We start from the raw sequence: 20,112 nt of genomic DNA, 5'->3' as shown, positions 1-20,112 counted from the left end.
TGGGCGTTTGCCATACATGTATTCAGACCAAATCAAATCCAAATGACGAGAATGTCAGCCCCCATCCATTGCGTGAACATCAGCAAGCAGTAAATCCAAGAACAGGCAGACTTGAGGTAGTTTTTGTAGATTTGGAGCAGGTTTACCCTAACCATGAAGATCCGATGTCAGAGGAATACTCATTTGAGGAACTTCGAGCTAAATACAGGGGATGGATGGACCACGATTGGGATGCTATCCGCCGCAAGGAACAGAAGCAGGCAAGGAAAGCAGCCGAGGAGGCAGAAGCTGCTGCAAGACCAAAGCCAAAGGCCGCGCCTCTGGCGCCCAAACAGGATTACGAACAGCCTCCTAAACCCAAGACCGTGCCACTGAAAGGTAGCGTTGACGATGATATGAACAACGACGAAAATGCGCCGCCTTCGCAGGCTGATGTAGACAAGGCACGGGCTGCTAAGAAGGCGAGACGAGAGGAGCGTGCCAACAGGACTAGGAAAATCAAGGTCATGGAGGTGAAGGAAGTTCGCGGCGAGACTCAGACAAGTGAGTGTTTGATTGGCAAGACACTTGCACTTACATACTGACATGTCTTAGTCCAAGCCAACCTAGATTCTCCAGCGAAGCCCAAAATCCGGCGAAAGAAGACAGGCCCGGAGACCACAATGACCCTCCACACCAAAGAAGCAATGGAAGAGATCTACGACATATTCAACGAACCACTCAAGAACGCCGACGAGAACACTTCCGAGAATCAGAGTGGTGATGAAAGCAGCGGTGACGATGAGGACGACTACACGAGTGGTGCCGAAAGTACGGCAACCGGTCGCATATCGGGCGCTACGAGCGAGTTTGGGGATGAGACAACAGCTGGCGATTTCACACTCGGCACCAGGGTACTGGATGTTGACGCTGAGGATGAAAGCGATTCCGACGCTTCAGATACCAAGAGTGCTTCTGCGTGGTCTGACTTTACTGAGAGCAAGCACGTGCCCAAGGATGGTCAAGAGGATGAATCAGATGATGAGTCTGAGCAATCCGATCAGTCTCAGAACGATTCTTTTAACGAGGTAACACGCGCAGATGTCGAAGTGGAACAGCAGCAAGATTCTGACGTCGTCACTCCGACCTCGCCCTCCGCGCCCACATCGCTACCTACCCGCTTCGTTCCAGTTCCACCAGAAGACTACGTTCCAGCTATGCAGCCCTACCGAGACCCAGCCCAGGCTGCTAACAACCGCCTGCCGTTCATGACGCCCATCGTCGAGAAGACGGAATCATCCCTAGGCATCGCTACTGCTTATGCGAACAAGGACTACTTTACTCCTGCGACCAAGACACCATCGCGATCGAAAGGTACCACCGATATTCTTGAAGACGACGATGACGATGATGATACTTGCGGTAGCGCCTTTTCAGATATTTTGAGTCAGGTTATTGATGGCTCAGGGAAAGTTGCGAAGCTCGCCCTGACAGAATCGAAACCAGTACCTAAAGAGTCCATGGCCGAACCACAACGGAAGCCGTTGGCTGCGAAAGAGGTTGCGCCAAAACTAGTAAAGCCGAATGGTCCAATTATTCAGGATGCACAGTGCAATCCCGTCGACGAGAACATCCGCAAGGTCATCCTACAAGAAATCCAACCACCGCTTGATAGCTACGATGGCTACTACGCAGACACCGAGGAGAGCTACGGAAAAGGAGCCGATATCCGCAAGTACACTAAGGCTCTGAAATCTGGCAAGGGCGCGAACGATAAGACGGCCAACCTTGCAGTCTGCCCGACCTTGAAGTTTCCCACAACTCAACGGACATACGCTGTCAAACGCGAGCTTGGGAAAGGTGCTTTCGCTCCAGTGTACCTGGTTGAAAGTCGAGACCCCGACGAGGACGACGATGAGAACAAACCTTCCCAGATGGGCAAGGGCGAGTTCGGTTTGAAGCGCAAGAATCTGGAAGCTATCAAGATGGAAGATCCACCAACTCCATGGGAATTTTACATCATGCGGCAAGCCAAGCGACGGCTAGGCGTATCCAGGGCGGCGGATTCTATTGTTCACGCGTACGAGATGCACGTCTTCAAAGATGAATGCTATCTCGTCGAAGAATTTAGAGATCAAGGAACGCTGCTCGACCTTGTAAACCTTTCTCGCGGAGATAACGGCGTCATGGACGAACAGTTGGCCATGTTCTTTACTGTCGAGTTGTTCCGCACAGTCGAGGCGCTTCACTCCAAGGGAGTCATCCACGGCGATCTGAAAAGCGACAACATTCTTGTCCGGTTCGACACGTTACAAAAGGACGAGCACTGGGATTCGGAGTACAAGCGTGATGGGCGCGATGGCTGGTCTGCGAAGGGTGTCTCACTCATCGACTTTGGTCGCGGTATCGACATGAAGGCGTTCAAGCCAGATGTGCAGTTCATCGCCGACTGGCCTACCACTGAAGCCGACTGCGCCGAGATGCGGGAACTCCGCCCGTGGACATACCAGATCGACTACCACGGTCTCGCTGGAATTGTTCACAACCTCTTATTCGGAAAATACATCTCTACGATCGCTGAGCGTGGCGCGACACTTGGTGCCGGAGCGACGAAGACGTACAAGATCAAGGAGAGTTTGAAGAGATATTGGCAGACCGACATCTGGCATGCCTGTCTTGATTTACTATTGAACCCACTCATGCACCTTGAGGGTGAAGAGGGGAACAAATTGCCGGTACTGAAGGGTATGAAAGAGGTGAGGGAGAAGATGGAAGAGTATCTTGAGAACAACTGTGAGAAGGGCGTTGGATTGAAGACTCTTATCAGGCGCATGGAGGATGCAGTGAAGAAGAGGTGATGGGGCTTGCTTTTGTGCTCATTTGTATGATGTTTGGAGTTTTGGGAGGTTGTTATTGTAGGGTTTGGATAGATGATACCACTGGGAATGACGAATGGATTCGAAATGCCTGCTTGTACACTCATACTTTGCCGAGAGTGTCTACACAGGCTCTTCGCTGGTTCGTAACTCGCACTAATAAACATCCATAGGGCTATTGACCTAATCGGGGAAACTGAAATATTAGTAGTCCGGCTTGTAGGCATGCTGCTTGATGGCTCTTGCATCTTCATACTGCTCCCATAGTCGCCTCCAGTCACACGGTTCGTCGTTCTTTCCTCCCAACAGGCTCACTCACTTCGACACGTCCTTTGACAGTATCGTTCCTTCCGCCACGCACTGAGCTAGACGCATACGATAAGAAGCCAGCAATGCCACCTGAACTTCCACTCTTCATCCACCAACAATTTACACAAGACACTCCTAGCTTCCAGCAGCATACTTTGAGCCTTCCTACCACCTCTCACCTCCGCCTACTAACTCCGATTACCTGCTCGCCGCATCGTCAGCCTAGTATGTTTTCGGTTCACCACAAGGCCTCCTCCTTGCTCCACACGATGCTCGTCACCGGCATCATCCTGATCCCGACCGCCATCGCCACACCCGCCGCGGTGCAGGACCTTACCGATATGCGCAGTGTCGTCGATGCAGCAGCAAGTGCTATCGGAAATCCGAACAACCCCAATCGAGGCTTTGGCTTCAACCTCTTCGGCGGCAGCGGTCAGATGGGTACTGCCGACCTCGTCAACAACATCACCAACACTATCCTCCGAGCAAAGTACCAACTAGACACGAACAGGGTAGGTGTCTTGACCGCTACCTCCAGCATTCTGATAGCCAGCACTAACAAGCACCAACAACAGACATCATGGCTCCTGCCCAGCAACTCGACCCTCAACGGCACCCTACCCACCTCCAGTGTGCCCACACTCGCAACCCCCACGCTCCCCCTAACAGCCAGCCTCGCTCTGCCAACCAGCATCCCCACAACAACACCCACGCTCGACAACCTCACCATCGACCTCACGGCCCCCTACATGGAATACGTGCAATCCATGCCCAACCTAGCCAACAGTCTGATAACCCTCGGCCGGTCCTACCACCGCGAAATGAACAGCCCCGTCAACGAAGCCGTCGCCGGTCTCCAGCAAAGCCTCACTACCTTCCAGACTGCACTGCTCGAAAGCGAGCTCATCAGCGCTCAGGCTGTTATACGCACCATACGTGCGAGTAGTAGTCTGGAGAGTGCGGCGACGGCTTGGAGTCGCTTTCTTAATCTACCCGGTGGTGGTGGTGATGACGACGATGATGGTGACGCGGGACCTGTCTCTCCGTCGTTGCCTGCCGTGCCGGGAGTGGGAGGTCGGAGTGTCTTGGGCAGAGCAGAGGCGAAGAGGCCTCCGCCTGGGAATGGCAGGTTCTATAGCCATCTTGAGTTGTGGAATCGGTCGGAGCCTAGGGCAAGAGTGTCGACGGAGGGCAAGTTCTCGCCGCATGATCTTGTTGTGCAGGCTGAGGAGAAGCGTGTGAGTACTACTGCTGCGGAGAAGGCGAGAGTGGGAAGGCCTTTTGTTGTTTGAGTTGGCACCTCTTTTTCTTGTACTTTCTTCCTCCTTTCAATGTATCATGATGTGAACAAGCTCTGTCCTTCCCAAGTTTCTTCACGTCGCCAATCCACTCTTCTCACCATGCTCGTTACACAAATACAAAAGCGCACCACACACACACAAAGCACGCAACCAAGTTACAACAATCGAAAAAAAGTATGCTTCGATAATAATAAAGCTAAGCTAAGATGAGTGTGGCGGGGGATATCTTCGAAAGCCAGTATGCAACGCAGAGACCAAACAAACAGCGAACAACAAGATTGAAAACCAAAAAAGAACCAAGCTAAAGCGCCATTCCAGCGCTCAACAAAGATCCATAACCTCATGACTTGACTGTGACTTGTGACTAGAGGAAAATCCTCCGAAAACACCAGTCTCCTTCCTTCATCCCATCGCTCGTTTCTTGCTTCTTTCCAAAAGAGATACTCATGCCTCTTCCCTCTTCGCTTTCTTGAGTCATGATGATATGTATGGATTCATACCCGACCAGACCAGACCCATTTCCACAGGTCGCCTGGTACAAAAACGCTTGAGGAAACAAAGAACATCTCCGTCTCATTACAAATCCCTTGCATTGAAGTGAAAAGAAGCATATTCACATACAGGCAGGCAAGCTTGCGCTCTCTGTTTAAACCAAAACCCATTCACTGCCTCTCTTGATGAATTTATCCAACATCATGGTGACGTCGGTGAGGACGAAGCGGCAGATGTAGAAGCCGAAGAACTCTGCGGCGTGGCGAGTTGATAGCTCGAGACCGACGTGGGTGGGGGAGGAATGCTTGAGACCGGGGTCTTCGACTTGGCGGGCGATTTGGTCTAGAGCGTTGTTAGTCAATCCAGATTGATGATGAGAGATGATGTAAAAAAAGACATACCCAATATTTGGACCGCATCGAATAACCTAGCCAAAGAACCCATGTACCCTGCATTAGGCCCCTCAAACACAACACCGGAAATGTCTCGCTTTGCGAAGCGGATGCTGGGGAGGTTGGTCATGGGAAGCGTGGACATGATCAGAGTGTCCTTGGGCACTTCTGCACTCTTGGCACCACCAGCCATGCCCGCGAGGTTAACGCCCGAGTTCTTCGATCGGAGTTTCCGCCACGAAGCAAGGTATGATTTGCCCTGGGCAACAGCACCCTTGTGTTGGTGGTCCACGGAGCCATGCCTGCCGGAGGCGTCTGTTGACGATGCACCTTCGCCGACAGTGGTCGCATCTCTGAACAGTGCGGTTACGGATTGTACACCGACTTCGTTGCCTAATTTCTTTGCTAGCTGGGCTTGCACCTGGTCGAGCACTAGTTCCAAAGACTGCATCTCTTCTAGGACAGCATCCGCGTCGTTTGTATCCACAGACGCTAGCTTTTGAAGCGCTGCTGTGAGCATGTCGCAGTTGGCGATCTTGTCCTCGATGTTCTTTAGCTTGACGCCCTTTACTCGCCAGACATCGCGGGGAATAAAGAGTTTAGTGGAGAGATAGCCACCGCGGGGATGCGCGATAGTCTGGTAGAAGCATCGCATTAACCAGAACGGTCTCAGGAGGTACGAATCCGGACATGGCTCCAGAGGGATCGGGGCGTTCGTGATGGCTGGGCTTGGCGAACCGGGCGAGAACGGTGAGTGGATATCACTCTCGAACAAGTGCATCCCTCCACTCGGTAGACCGTCGACGTTGAATGTGGGGACGCTGGGTGTTGGCATTGCCAGGCTGACATTGCTGGGTTTCCTGCCCGTAATGGAAAAGGTCGTGCTCAGTGGCGTTCCTATAGATGCATCTGAGCCATCTGGGCTGGATATTGACAAGTTGCGCTGTTTCAGGCTGAGGGAGGACTTGTTCTTCCTGATTCCCATCGCTGAGGTTTTCCCGGTCTTTGGCGAACCTGGCACAAGACCAGCCTCGTTGGAAACAGCATGGCCGAGGGCGGGCGTCGCGGGTGAAACCGTGGCAGCAGTTTCGGCGGGACTGTAGAGGGTGGGCTGAGGTGATGGAGCTCGAAGACCAGATTGTTGGGACGCTTGCGGCAGCGCGGGAAGCTTGAACGCGGAGTCTAGGGTAGGCTTGGTGGTGCTGAATGTTGGTGCCGCCGACTTGGGTTGGACAGGGAGGTCGGTAGGCGCATCCTTAGCTGGCACCGGAGGCTTCTCCGTGTGAGGTGCAGGCGGGACAGGCGGTACAGAAGTCTCTATTTTCAAAGACTTTGCATTTTGTCCCGATAACCTTCGACTTCGTACTGAGGCTGCGTCCTTGGTTGCAGTAGTGGGCCGTGGTGTGGTTTCTGCGGTGTCGATCGTTTGCGGTGCTTGTGACTCGGGAACCGTAGGCAAGGCAGGCAGAGCGCCAGATGGAGCAGGCACCGCGGGCGGGGAATGAGCGGGTGGTTGCTTGGATGTCGGGTGCATCAACTCTGCAACGGTCGAGAGTGACGTACCACCCGTTGTTCTGTGTGACGACACGGAGCTGTTGTACGCGCTTCCAGAAAAGCCACTCGAGTCTGACTGCCGCGGTAACGAAGACTTTGTCTGCAGATCGAAATCAAACCCATCCAGCATGTACTCTCGCGTCATCTCGTCTAGTAACCGCTCTTCCTCTTCCGCCTCGTCGTTGAACCTGATCTCGGCGCTTTCACGCACATGCGGAAGGCCCTCGCCTCGGAGCTGCGTCTCTTTGTAACGATACTTGGCCGCGGCAATAGCCTCTTCGCGTTCCGCCTCCCGCACGCGCTCCTTGGCCAGTTCCACGTTACGCAACTTAGTCGCTATTAAATCGCCGGGTGTAGAAATGTCGTCATCATAAGGTTCATATCCATCGTCGTACGCAGCTTCGACGGCTGCATCAAGCGCCGCGTCAAACTCTGCCTCGGTTCCTCCGCTGTTATTTCGTATATGTTTTCGGCGCACTCCCCCGGGAGACATGGAATGGACCGAAGAAGAGCACGATGATCCACCAGACTCATCAATAGTGTCAAGCCATGATGTTGACTCGTTGCTATGAACTCGCTGGTGATTTGACTTGACGGGCTGCTGTGGTCGTAATAACCGGCCATACTCCTCGGGCTCAGACTCCTTACCGCTGAGGAGAGGAGATTTGGACCGCTTTGGGGAGAGCGGTGGGGGCATATATACGCGGTCCATCATCGATTCGGCAGTCGATGATCGGGCAGATGTGGTAGAAGGTGCGATTCGCCCAGGTGGGGGCTGTAGGTTGAATTGCGGGTTCTGCATGCCTCTTTGCACATCGCGGATGGCGGTGGAAATGACCGACTCACGAGGACCGTCGGATCCCTTGCGGAGAGGCAGCTGCTGGTTGGGCGGCGGTGTAGGCTCGGCGGCTGGAGGGGTATCATATATAGAACGGTCGTTAACTATGCGAGATACTGTGGCAGTTTCAATCACTGCAGGTGGTTCGTCGTCGTCAAGGAGCAGCATTGAGCGGTGTTCGTCCAGCGATTCCCCGCTCATAGGGCGTGCTGGTAGTGATTTGCCGCTATGGTTAGTGTAGCCGGGATCTAGCCGTCGCAGCTCTTCTATGCGGTTGGTGTATGTTACTCGCTACTGGAGTCAGTGGTGAATCTTTACAGATAATGTATGCAGTGACTTACAATGGCGTCCAGCTTCCGCCTGTCCTCTTCCTGCGAGCTGCGGATCATGACCTGCTGGAGGAGCTTGCAGGCATCCTCGTACGCCTCCATGGCGCCCTCGAAGTTTTGCGCATTGTCGAGCAGGACAGCGGTATTCGCCTTTTGCAGGGCACGCGACAGCATCGTCTTCTTGTCTTTCTCTCTGCGCTCGCGTGTGCGGGGAGGCGTGCCCTGGTAGCTGTCGTCTAGCCTAGCGCTGGCGTTGCTCTCGTTGCGATGGTGATCCCTGCTGGGGCTGCGGACATGTGCTCTGCTCCCGGACCTGAACTGTTCTCTGCTCTGGCTCCTGGAGTGGTCCCGCGAGGCGGCTGGTCTGTGGCCCGCACTCGGTGGGGGCTTTTGGACGGGATCCCTAGGTGCTGCAACGGAGGGTCTGCGTGCTGTAGAGGGCCGAGCTGCGCCCGAAGTGGAGTCGTGCCTTGGGTCAGCCTCCTGAAGGACCGCAGGCGACCCGAGGGGCGACTTGCCCAGCACCTTTTCGGCCTTGGTGGTGCGAGACGGGGGCCTCTGGGAGGGCGGCGGCTGCGTGGGTTTCGAGTTGAAGTAGTCGCGCTGCTGGAGGCCGGAGAGCAGGTTCGGGGTAAAGAGGCTAGAGGCCGAGGGCGAGTTGTTGGTGGTCGAGGTGCTCGTGGGGGTGTTGGGGTCGTAGACGGTCGAGGGCAGCAGGATCGGGGGCAGCTGGGGCACCTTTGGGGCGGCTGTCACGGCGGATGGGGGGTCGTATGCGGGCGAGCGTGGGCGGTGTCGGCGGGGGCTCGCGGTGGGCGAGCGAGGGGCAGAATTGGCGATGCGAGCGGGGGATTCGGGGCCATTGGCGGCAGAGGTAGGCGTGGCGGTGTTGGGCGTGGTGATGCTCAGCTTGCGCGAGAAACTCGGGTGGTGCTGGTGGTGCGGGTGGTCGCTCCTGCCGGCCTGGGTGCCCGGGGCCTGGGACCAGCGGTTGAGGTTGGCAGAGGCGGTGGCGGCGGCGGCAATGGCCTCTGCAGCGCCGTTGGCAGCGCTCGAGCGGCGTCGTGAGGTCGTGGCCGGGGGCGGCGTGGCCTGGATATTCATGTTGTCGGCGTCGACGTCCACGGGTGTCGAGGCAGGAAAGCGTGTCTCAGGCCAAGCCAGCGGTTAATGCACGGCGCATGCAGGCATGGTTGCCACAAGCAGGAACGCGCTCAGGCGGGCGGCGGAGGTGCTTGGAGGCGGTGCGGCGGGCGGCGTGCTCGCGAGCAGTGGTGCAATGTGCTGTGTATCTCGAATATGTCGTACGCAGCGACGAGCAGCCGCCTGTGGAGAGCACAGTGCCGCCAAGTCGCAACCCGCAAAGCCACCCAGGGGTCTTCCAAACCCGGCTTAGCCCAGAGGGTCTCTACCCCTGTCCTGCCCGGCCGACCCGGCTGCCTCTCTCTATCGTGCTAGCCAGTGCCCGGACGAACACCAACTGAGCCCACGACACGCTGCACGCAAATCCCTCGGCCTAGTCCCTCTGCTTTAGGGGCTCTAGACGTCCCGCCTCGCCATCGTGTCTGCAGTGGGCGGCCTCGTTGGGCGGCCTGAAGATTCCATTACCTACGACGCTCCCAGACAGTACGTTTCAGATGGTCTTCCCAATTGGACCCTGGCCTCTGCTGCAGGAACAGACTAGCAGCTAGGCCCTGTGGCTGCGCTTGATGGATGCCCAGTCTCCGGCCTGCTCTACACACCTCCAAAGCACAACACCCGGGTTCCTGACTTGCCGCAGAACTATCAATCTGCTCCATGACCCTCTCATCTGTGCAATCTCAACACCCATCGGCGATCTGTAGTCCATTCTTCTAGCTTATCTTAGTCCACATCGTGCTTCTTCCCCGTTCCCCGTTCTCCATCCCCCTCTCCACTTCCGTTTCCCATTGCAACAAAAACAAACGTCCAATGCTCAATCCCGTCGGCGCCTCAGAATCCTCCCGAATCCGATGCCGACAATTGCATGTCGTGCGATGGCATTGTTTACTCAACACGACGTGTCAAAAGTAACCTCTGACTACAACCCCAACCCGTTCGCAATCGCTTGCGCAAGTTGCGCTCATGGCAGCCCGACGCCCGAACATCGCAATTCGCCAATTCGGTCCGTTTGCCACGCGCTCCAGAGGCCCATGTCGCGCCCTGCTATCAAACACGGTCCCAGCAGCGCGGTCGTATCGCGTATACGATAATCGACTGATACTGACACACGCCTAAACTTCCAAATTCGCGCTCCACTACCGCCATTTCTGACACGAAAAGCATTGCAACAAGCAAGTCTGCATCACCTAACTTCTCAACACGTGGCACGTTGGTGGCTTCATGATTTCTTTTCGTGATTCTTCTCGCTACAGATACCATCATGTCTGTGTTAGGACCGTCCGTCATCGTTTTCGCCTCCCCGCAGCCTTCTATAGGCTGCTTTGCCAGCCTTCATGGTCCGTCCCTGATCATGTCTGCTGCTTGGGATCCGCCATCTCTCGTTTCATGCATTACCGTTATCGCGTCATGGACATTGATCATGCCCAACCCTACCAAACGCTCAGCTTCGTCAGCACTAGTCACCGTCTCTTCGGTCTTCCAATTCCATGTAGTGAACTTGTAATCACCCTTGCTATGCGTCTACCGTCGCTCTTCATTTTCAGTGCAAATCTGTCATCATGTCCTCTTCAGCTTCGAGGCCATCGTCCCACGCCGTGTCCATGGCATCGCCGTTGTTGGTCTGCCTCTTGTTCAGCCGCTTCTGGTTCTCAACGTACTCTTTGGTAAGCGTCATTCGGTAGTCGGCGTCCTTGACTTGCTCGGCGAGCATGTTGGTACGGCGCGTCTGCTCAAACAGCGCTTGTTGCTGCTGCTTCTCACTCTTGGCCAGAGGTCCTTGCGTCGGGTCCAAGAAGAAACGTAGTACGATCCCCGCATTCGCCTTGTCCGTCTCCTCTAGCCGTGCGTTCAGGTGCCCATCCTTGATCAATGTGTCGATGTATCCGGCGATCTCATCCGCAGGTGCCCCCAGATGGTGCGCAATGTTTGAGATTGGAATTGCCGAGTACGTCCGTGACAGCCGCGAAACGTAAGCCCGTGTCTGGCTGCTGATGAGTTCGTTGACGAGACCAGCGTTGCCGTCCTACACGTCTTGTTAGTATTCATGAAACAAACGTTGCATGTTTTGCAGTGTATCATGACCATACCTCTGCCCAAACCTCACTACCCGCCTGCACCTGAGCCTTCAGCTTCGACATGTTGTCCAGCTCCTCATATGCGTCCGCCAGGGCTTCGTAGGCTTTCGACGCAGCCTTGATATCTTTGATCGCGCTTCCATTTGAGGTCCGTGGTACAGTGCCCACCTGCGAATGTCAGCTTGGTCCGCGATGTACTGCTTGGTTGTAACATACCTTTCCCTCTACGAGACAGCTCACCAACACCCACTTCTTGTACGCCTCCAGCATCAAGCCGTTCGCTGTTTTGGTCGTAGGTATAACCAGCACGTGCTCCAGAAATTGTTTCGCCTTCTTGAATTGCCGAAGGCCCAGATACACCTGAGCACCTAGAACATAGTACTCTTCTATATCCGTCAGCGACACCTTGTCTGAATGTCCAGAGTTCTGATGTATGTATTCCCCGCTGCTCGCGACGTCCGCACATGGTACTGAGTATTCGAGGCCGTCACGGACGACGTTGGCAATCTTCTGGGGGATGCTGTGGATATAGTTGTCGAGGATCGGTTCGGCGGCCGCGTACGATCGCGTCTCCATGCATAGACGTATAAAGGAAAGGTGGACTGAAGTAAAGGTGCCTGTGGAAGCATCAAGTCGAATCATAGCCGACCGCATGGGCGCAATAGCCAGGCTCGCCTGCAGTAGTCAGCATCTCATGCAGCGAATAGCATTTTATCCGACCTACAGAATCGCATGCCCGCGCAATCGCCTCGGTCTGCTCGACGAGGTATCTCCACTCTTTCCCAACATAGCGTAGTTGTATAGGGTCTGCAGTCTCCAGGAAGAGCACCAGCTGATTCCATAACGTACCACCGGGCTGCAGTGTATCGGGTACGTTTCTCTTCTCGAGGATAGCGGAGATGCGGTGGCGGAGAGCAAAGGCGTATGCTATTGAGTTCACGGCGGGGTTGAGTATCTGCAAAGTCAGCGGCCTCCGGGCTGATACTGTCAGCTATCCTTACCGAAAGAACGTCTTGGTTTGTATTTGCGCCCTTGGCCCATTGTGACGACGGGATATTGTTCAGTTGCGAGACAAATGAACGAGCCTTCGAATCATATTCGCGCCGCTTTGCGAGGTCTGGGCTATCTGGCTGGAACGACAGCAGTATAGAGGTGAGTTCGGCCGACATTGTCGCGTCGGTGTGGAGGGATCTTGTGGTTCGAGTACGTAGGCAAGGCGGAGGCGGCGATGTAGGGTGGGGTATCGTATCGCTATTACCTGCGTATTGTCGGTGCAGTGTGTTGGATCGGTTTCCAGTAGAGCTCCTGTTCAGGACGGAGGGATTTGGTTGAATAGCGAGGACAAACGTGTAATGTTGCCGCAACTAAATGTTGTTTGTCGAGGCGGAGGTGACATAGCTCTCCGCGCCCGCGAGCTCAAGGCACCTACGCACGGACGACAAGCAGTTACCCCACCAGGTGCCACCTTCACTTCGCTGTGGCGGTGCACCAACTTCAGCAAAGTATCGTACAAGACAAAAGCTGAGCAGAGCTGTGTGACTGGGCTACTTTTGGCTTGCCTCTTCTATTGAAATAGCTCTACTATACTTCTTTTCTACGCAAGCTAGAACTATCCATGAATACATCCAAACTATACCTCAGTACATTTCGACACATAAGACGGCGAGCCATAGTTTCACTTAACCAATTCCAATCCGTCTCTGGAATTGTTCGTCTCATTTTCCCAAACAATTCCGTCAAAGACAGTGCTACACTTTCCAGCCCATTTCAACCGCTTCCTGCTCCGCCGTCAGGACTACTGGCAACACGTCGTACCTTCCCTCCGAATCCATATCGCCCGGACGCGACTTCTGCTTGTAGATTCGAACCATCTCCTTGAGTCCCAAGCCATGGTATTCGTGCTCATCCTCTTCATTGCCATTCTCGTCGTTCTCCCCAACCTCTTCAGCCTTCTTGGCCATCGTTCCACGCGTCCGTGGCCCAGACATTATGACGGGATCATCCTCCTTCGGCCTGCGTCTGACATGTTTCTGCGGTTCTGCGATAGCAGCGGTCGGCAAATCATCGTCTGAATCCTCCGAATCATTCACCGGCTCTACTTCCGGTGGAGCCAGAGAAGCGTATGGGTTCAGCGCGTCCCCAGAATACGCATTCGAGTAGATCGACCTAAGCCTGTTCAACACATGCGTAGAGAACTCAGACTCTTCATCGCTGACCTCCACGATATCAGTCCCTAGAGGCTGTATCAATGTAGCTTTGATAGTCGCAGCAAAGTCTGCTTCGACTGTTCCTTTTCCTTTGTTCTCGATAGAAACCTGCTTCACTCCACGAATACCCAGTAGCGCGTTCGCGAGAAGCTTCTCCGTACTGTTCATCTTGTAGGGTAGCTTCTCCCTTTCCTCGTCGGACAGTTTGCCGTCGGCTAGCTTCTTCAGTTTGTCGTTTACAAAGGCAGATAGGTGTGGCGATATGAGGTGGTAGCTGTAACGCGTAAGGAGAATGTTGCCTTTTACGACTAGCAGAAGGGTTTGTAAGTCGTGAGGATTGGTAGCGTTGTCGCCCCGAGGGTGTAGCTTGTTGAGTGCCATTGCGAAACGGTCCTCTGTATATGCGAACAGTTTAGTTGTGTCGAGATGGACCTCCAGGGTTTTCATGTCTCGCAAATACTCTTCGGATCCGTCAGCCTTAATGAGGAAGTCTTTGCAACCAGCCTCATCTTTGAGTACGACATGATCGAATTCGCCAGGTGTTTTGAGGGATGGGATCGGTTTCGATTTCTGCTTTGGTTTAGGGACCGGTAGAGCGAGAGTTATGTTGTCGAGCATATCTTCCTCCTCTTCTTGCGATGCGTTGGACCTTATACGAGCAGTGACGCCGCGCTTCCTATGTGGCTGCGGTGGTGGAGCCATATCATCATCTTCTGATTCTTGCTCCGGCTCCATAGAGACATCGTTCTCTAGCTCAGCCAGTACTTGAGAAGTCTGGGCACTGTTACGAGTCTTGCGTCGTCCGTGTTCAGCGGACAAGGACGACGTTTTGGGCACATTCGCCTTCTTTGGAGGTGCCATCCTTGACGTTTAAGCTGATCGACTTGGTGTCTCTGCTACGTTCAAGGTGCGTGGTGGTGTGATTGTGATCAAGGAGCTTTGTTGAAATTGAGATGCGACAGTCAGAGGCTGGTTCTAAAAAGGGTCTCAAGAGGTGTGCGTGCAAGTGGACTGGTGAATAAGGGGAGTGATTACCGTCGATCTAACTTTATAGGTTATGGAGAACAGCCGTGAAAAGTCACCAGCATGACCAAGTCAGCTCTAGAACATGTATAGACGCTCAAAGTGACTGCTCGATGCTACGTGGTCAGTGCTATCAGATGGCTCTTTCACTACACATACCGTCTGATACATCAGATGGCGTATCGCAATGAGCAGTGTCGTCTCGGACCCGTTTGGAACTAGGAGAAACACCACGACTGTCACCCTCCCAAAGATGACACCGGGCTTACACTATGAGAATCGTATGCTCCAACATAGTTTCGGTCGTCGCCAGCTTATTGTAGTGTATCTGTAGTGCCCCCACTTACAAGCGCTTTCTCGTAGGCTCTCCACCACAATCCCAGATTCGCCGCGACTAGTAAGTCCATCATTTTCAAGCCTTCGTCTTCCAGAATTATCTTTCCCAACTTCGCTTGCTTGCCACCAAACCCGCCACCAGCGAATTCCTGGCCTAAAGAAAGATCTAAGCGATCCAACGAACTTCTAGCGTCTTCGGTGGTGTCATCGCGACTGACTGATAAAGAGGAGTTGTTGCGGCTGTGTCGTGCTTTGCGGAAGAATGACGAGCGTTTTGAGCCTTCCTCGCCTCTGGGTGTAGTGGGTTTGGGACTACTCGGGAGGTTGAATCGTAGCTCACTAACCGTCATGGCTGTGGGCGGCGCTCCTTGAAGCCCTGGGACAATGTGTCGACACTGCAGGGTATTTAGCATCATCCATTGATCGTAAATGTGGCAGGAGTGGTATAACCTTCAAAGATCCCCCGCCTACTCCGGTGGTGAATTCGCATCGTCCGTTCCACGGACTTGTGAACACATAACCACGAAAACTGGTTTGCCTATCCGAGACCTGGATGCTAGCATATGACTGGTCTTGCCTAGTCACGAACGGAGGAGTTGGAGACGGTCTCATGTCTGTCGATGTGGAGTTGGTCTGCGCGCGATAACTCCCCCTTGAGTCAGGACGTCCGGTGTCGTAGTCATACGAATTAAGCTTCCGATGTCCAAAGCCGCCTATATGCTGCGATCCTTCCATCCATATGCGTCGCCGGAATACGTTTTCGTTCGTAGACAGATGAGCCCCGGTCTGTTGTTCTGACGCTGCGTTGTGTGATTGGATTGACATGCCACTATCCCGTGTTGTCAAAGGGGGCTTGTCAGTGGTGTCGGAATGCAGAAACTTGGAGTAGCCAGGATTGAAAACTTCGATGTACATCGGTGCTCCCAACTTCTTCTTGATGCCAGGATCATTCAATGTCGACGAGACATCTAGGACAGGTGGATCCTCAATGCGAGCAACATTCCATTGCGCTCCAGATGCGGGATCTCGCCGGATAAGGGTGAGCGATGCACTGGACCGTGACGGGTTCTCCGATCGTCTACGTGGCGAACCTGTCGGTCTTCGGTTTTCCTGTTGGTACTGGCTTGCATCGAATGAGCGTCGTGGGCTGTGGCTATACTCTGGGGCGAGCATTGCAGATCTCCGCGCATAGTTGCCTGCATCAGTGTTCTGGTTGTTGGAGTAATTATTGATAGGAGCCAGAGGGCTAGGAACGGGCTTCCGTATGGGAGCTGTGTTTATGCCGGGTACTGCTTTCCTTGGGACGATAGGCGCAGAGACAGGATTAGAAGGCGATTGGCTCTCTTGCGCATAATCTGGATCCTGGAACCCAGGAGGGTCGACAAGGTAAGCATCTTCTGGTTGCTCAACGTGGACGAAATAGAGTGAGCTTTGTATGTCTTCTGCGGTCACCACTTTTTCCCGCGGCTTCATCGGAGATAAGAAGACATCTGAAGCACGTTAGGTTTACTGTAGGAGAAGACATGTTGACAGCCGTACCTCTGCTGCCAGGAACACGGGCGATGTACAGTACTAGCGGGTCATGCCTCTCATGAGTAGGATTCCTTGGGTAAGCTGGTGGATTGGAGGCAAGAGCGGTAAGCGATGAAAGAGATCTGGCTTCGATGATCGGCGTAGCCATTAGAGCGAAGGTATTAGCAGTTTTGATATGTGGGATTGCGCTGAGTATATGGAGTTGTCAGGTGATTGCCAGCAGGGCGTTGCCTAGGATATATACAAGGCGACGACGGCGAGGTTATGCTTGGGCTCGGGTGGCTGTGCGTACGCGTCTCCACCGACTATCATGTACAACAAATGAATTGTCTTGGCCTATCGTTGTGAAGCGCGAGAGGCAAGCGGATCTGACAGACGCGCATCATCCATGGACTCGCGGCACCTTGCCGGCAGCGAGGCTGATGCTGGTGAAAGAGCACGCGAGTCTGATTCGCGTTAAGCCTGAATGGTCGGTGGCTGGGGCGGCGAGGGTCTATTGGCGGGTGGGTCTGATCTTGGAAGGGCCCTAGCGCTGAAAGTCTGCTCGAAATCTTGGCTTTCGTTTTGACCTCGATTTTCGCGACCCGCACACGACACGCTCGCCCCGCCAACTCTACGCCCTCTACCCGTCTGAACCAGGGCATATCACATTACGAAAAGGATCCTGTGTCTATTGTCCTCGCAATGGGCGACAATCTCGAGGTATGCACCGGGCCCGCCTCCTGTCGCTCGCTCTCGCCGCTAACTGAGAGCTGCAGGAGCGTCTAAAGAGCCATGCTCGTGCCTTCGAGGGACTCATGTCTCTGATACCCGCCAAAGACTACTATGGCAAGGATGAGAGCATCACCAGCGTATGCATCTTTTCACTTTAGGCATCCACCTTATGCTGACATGAAGTTCGCAGACGCAATGGCAAAAGAAAGGCAAGAAGCAGACTCTTGAAGAACGACAAGCAGCCAAGCGAGCGAAGCTGGATCCTGCCTCCCATAAGAGCGCCAAAGACGTCATGGACGAGAACGCGCTAAAACGGAAGCGTGAATTGGAGGGTGAGGAGGTTTCCGAGCCCGAGTCGTCCGACCTTGACATGGACATCACAAAGGAGAAGCCTCTTGAGGGCATCAAGAGCAAGGCAAAGAAGCAAAAGACACAGCCTGCTGAGCCAGAAGCCGAAGAAGAGACCGAAGAAGTCACTTTGTCCAAGGCGGAGGCCAAGCACGCGGCGAAAGCAGAGAAGCGGAGAGAAAAGAGGAAGGAGAAGCAGGCCAAGAACAAGCAAAAGCTGGAAGCGAAGAAAGCGCTACCAACGCAGTTCCAAGGTCTCGCCGCCGAAAAGTCTGAAAAGGACGATGACGAGGATGAAGATGAAGAAGACGACGCGTCTGCAGACGAACTCGAACATCCAGACGAACGCATAGAGGCCTTGGACGTCTCCGGTCTCGTCGAAGAGGGTCAGTCTACTGCTCCCTCCACTACTGCCAATTCCAACTCCTCCACAGCCTCCGTCGCCTCCGCCGCTTCGTCAAATTCTTCACTACCCCAGTCCGGTGAGGAAGCGCCACAGAAGAAGGCTAAAAAGCCATACACGATCGATCCACAGAAACATGAGGATTTCCGCGCTCGGTTGAACGCGAAACTAGAGGCCATGCGCGCGGCGCGAAAGGCTGACGGCCCAGATGGACGCCCTGCACGCAACCGAGCAGAGCTGATCGAGGCGCGCAGGAAGAAGGAAGCCGAAAAGAAGGCCGCGAAGAAGGCCATGCGTCAGGATGCGAAAGAGGATGAGGCGCGACAGCAAGCAGAGGAACAGCTCGCACGGATAAGAGGCGGTTCGGGCTCACCTTCTGTGTTCCCAGCGAGGTCGCCGGAGACTGAGCGCAACTTCAACTTTGGCAAGATCGCATGGGACGGCCAACAGCTTGAGAGCAATCTCTCTGGATTCCTCGACTCCAAGAAGAAGAAGGGCAAGTCAGATGCGAAGACAGCACTAGAGGCTGCGCAGAAGAAACAGGCTCGCATTAACGCCTTCGACGAGGACAAGCGCAAGGACATTCAAGAGAAGGATCTATGGCTGGCCGCCAAGAAGAGGGCACAGGGTGAGAAGGTCTTTGACGACGTCAATCTTCTGAAGAAGAGCTTGAAGCGTCAACAAAAACAAAAGGACAAGAGCAAGCAAGAGTGGAAGGAGAGGCTCACGAACGTCGACCAAGGAAAGGCCGCGAGACAGAAGAAGAGGGAGGAGAACCTCAAGAAGCGCAAGGAGGACAAGGGCCAAAAGGGCAAAAAGAAGGTCAAGAAGCCTGGCAAGAAGGTCAAGCGACCGGGCTTTGAGGGAACATTCAAGGCGAGATGATCATGAGGCTGGGCGGGATCAAGGTATATAAAAGGAAAGGGTGGCGGCATGCATATTATAGGCAGGCAGGCATTTGGCGTTTGATACCATATCATGGCAGGCATCGTATGAGCGTTAGGAGTATTATGATCTTGAATATTAGGTTGTCTTCTCTGGAGAATGTTTGTTCAATGCCAATGCTGTCTTGCAAATCAATAGTAATGCATCTAGTTGGACCCCAACACACTAACACGTCCGTCATTTCCATGTTTCTCAGTGTCTTCTTGAACATGGACTCAGTGAGCTTGGTATTGTTTACTGATGCATTGACAAAAGAAATCTGACTGGCTGTGTCAGACGCAAGCGCTCCTTATATGTACAGTAATTCCAAATCGCTCCCGTCCATTATCTGTAAGGCGCATCCGCACGAGCAGCTGCGGCAATCTCGGGCTCCCACTTGTCTCCGTTTGCTAGCAACTTCTCCTTGTTGTAAAGTAGCTCCTCGCGGGTCTCAGTCGCATACTCGGCATTGGGTCCTGTATCATATTAGCACTTGATCCGCGTACTCAGAGAACGTGTCGACATACCCTCAACAATGGCATCGACTGGGCAGCTCTCTTGGCAGAGACCGCAGTAGATGCACTTGGTCATGTCGATATCATAACGTGTGGTCCTCCTGCTACCGTCCATGCGCTCTTCGGCCTCGATTGTGATGGCTTGCGCAGGGCAGATGGCCTCGCAGAGCTTGCAAGCAATGCAACGCTCCTCACCGGTAGGGTACCGTCGCAGGGCGTGTTCGCCTCGGAAGCGGGGCGAGATAGGGCCCTTCTCGAATGGGTAGAAGATGGTGTATCTTCAGAAACGTCAGATTGCCGTATTGCGACCAAGTGGCAGACGAGCAGTCTGCTCATTGGAGTACTCACGGTGGGCGGAAAAACTGCTCCAGCGACACATACATGCCACGGAACATCTCCATGAGCAAGAAGTACTTGCCGGCGCGGTCCAATGCACCTTCTCCTTCATCCCATCGCTTGGGCTTGGGTAACCGGAAGCCTGGCGGCGGGGGTCCTGCTGGGGTGGCGGCTCGGGATAGGGTGGTAGAGAAGAAGGCGACGGTGGCGGGCGAGGGGAGGCGTCCAGACGCGAACTGTGGCAACCGGAGCCGCGTGGCAGCCGGGCGGCTGCGTGCCAACATTGTCAATGGCTTTGCGCTGGCCATTGTGAGCGTGGTGGAGTCGCTGGCGGGTTGGGGGGTTGCTGGCGGATATGGAGGTTGTCGTCAAGCTCGAAACTTGAGGTCGTCGCTTGTAACGCGGAGGCTGCGATTGGCCGACAAGTCGAATGACGGCAACAACGGTGGGAGGCAACTCCGAGGTCAGAAATTTGACTCAGGTGATGT

At 54.2% G+C, this 20,112-nt stretch overlaps 7 protein-coding genes across 7 annotated transcripts; 3 read left to right on the top strand and 4 right to left on the bottom strand.

The window, feature by feature from the left end:
* Positions 1-42: 42 nt before the first annotated feature.
* Positions 43-2,837, top strand: J4E83_007968 (uncharacterized protein; the record flags this gene model as incomplete). The annotated part of the gene is made up of 3 exons (XM_049334866.1): positions 43-89; positions 209-543; positions 595-2,837. The coding sequence occupies 3 exons, from the start codon at positions 43-45 to the stop codon at positions 2,835-2,837; spliced, it is 2,625 nt and encodes an 874-aa protein (XP_049186017.1).
* A 596-nt stretch (positions 2,838-3,433) lies between these two features.
* Positions 3,434-4,456, top strand: J4E83_007967 (uncharacterized protein; the record flags this gene model as incomplete). Its single annotated transcript, XM_049334865.1, has 1 exon — positions 3,434-4,456. One exon carries the CDS (start codon positions 3,434-3,436, stop codon positions 4,454-4,456), a length of 1,023 nt encoding a protein of 340 aa, XP_049186016.1.
* Positions 4,457-5,111: 655 nt separating this feature from the next.
* On the bottom strand, positions 5,112-9,174 carry J4E83_007966 (uncharacterized protein; the record flags this gene model as incomplete). Its single annotated transcript, XM_049334864.1, has 3 exons — positions 5,112-5,299; positions 5,359-8,032; positions 8,083-9,174. The coding sequence occupies 3 exons, from the start codon at positions 9,172-9,174 to the stop codon at positions 5,112-5,114; spliced, it is 3,954 nt and encodes a 1,317-aa protein (XP_049186015.1).
* Positions 9,175-10,750: 1,576 nt separating this feature from the next.
* On the bottom strand, positions 10,751-12,454 carry J4E83_007965 (uncharacterized protein; the record flags this gene model as incomplete). Its single annotated transcript, XM_049334863.1, has 5 exons — positions 10,751-11,233; positions 11,298-11,453; positions 11,502-11,960; positions 12,010-12,240; positions 12,287-12,454. The coding sequence occupies 5 exons, from the start codon at positions 12,452-12,454 to the stop codon at positions 10,751-10,753; spliced, it is 1,497 nt and encodes a 498-aa protein (XP_049186014.1).
* Positions 12,455-13,033: 579 nt separating this feature from the next.
* On the bottom strand, positions 13,034-14,353 carry J4E83_007964 (uncharacterized protein; the record flags this gene model as incomplete). The annotated part of the gene is made up of 1 exon (XM_049334862.1): positions 13,034-14,353. The coding sequence occupies one exon, from the start codon at positions 14,351-14,353 to the stop codon at positions 13,034-13,036; it is 1,320 nt and encodes a 439-aa protein (XP_049186013.1).
* A 2,715-nt stretch (positions 14,354-17,068) lies between these two features.
* On the top strand, positions 17,069-18,734 carry J4E83_007963 (uncharacterized protein; the record flags this gene model as incomplete). Its single annotated transcript, XM_049334861.1, has 3 exons — positions 17,069-17,086; positions 17,143-17,235; positions 17,289-18,734. The coding sequence occupies 3 exons, from the start codon at positions 17,069-17,071 to the stop codon at positions 18,732-18,734; spliced, it is 1,557 nt and encodes a 518-aa protein (XP_049186012.1).
* A 384-nt stretch (positions 18,735-19,118) lies between these two features.
* On the bottom strand, positions 19,119-19,908 carry J4E83_007962 (uncharacterized protein; the record flags this gene model as incomplete). The annotated part of the gene is made up of 3 exons (XM_049334860.1): positions 19,119-19,249; positions 19,301-19,566; positions 19,637-19,908. The coding sequence occupies 3 exons, from the start codon at positions 19,906-19,908 to the stop codon at positions 19,119-19,121; spliced, it is 669 nt and encodes a 222-aa protein (XP_049186011.1).
* Positions 19,909-20,112: the final 204 nt, after the last annotated feature.

Source organism: Alternaria metachromatica (genome assembly GCF_023757995.1).
Source record: "Alternaria metachromatica strain BMP 0045 chromosome Unknown scaffold_21, whole genome shotgun sequence".
Lineage (NCBI taxonomy): Eukaryota > Fungi > Ascomycota > Dothideomycetes > Pleosporales > Pleosporaceae > Alternaria > Alternaria metachromatica.
The sequence above is the reverse complement of the archived record's forward strand: the minus strand, read 5'-3'. Positions and strand labels throughout refer to the sequence as shown.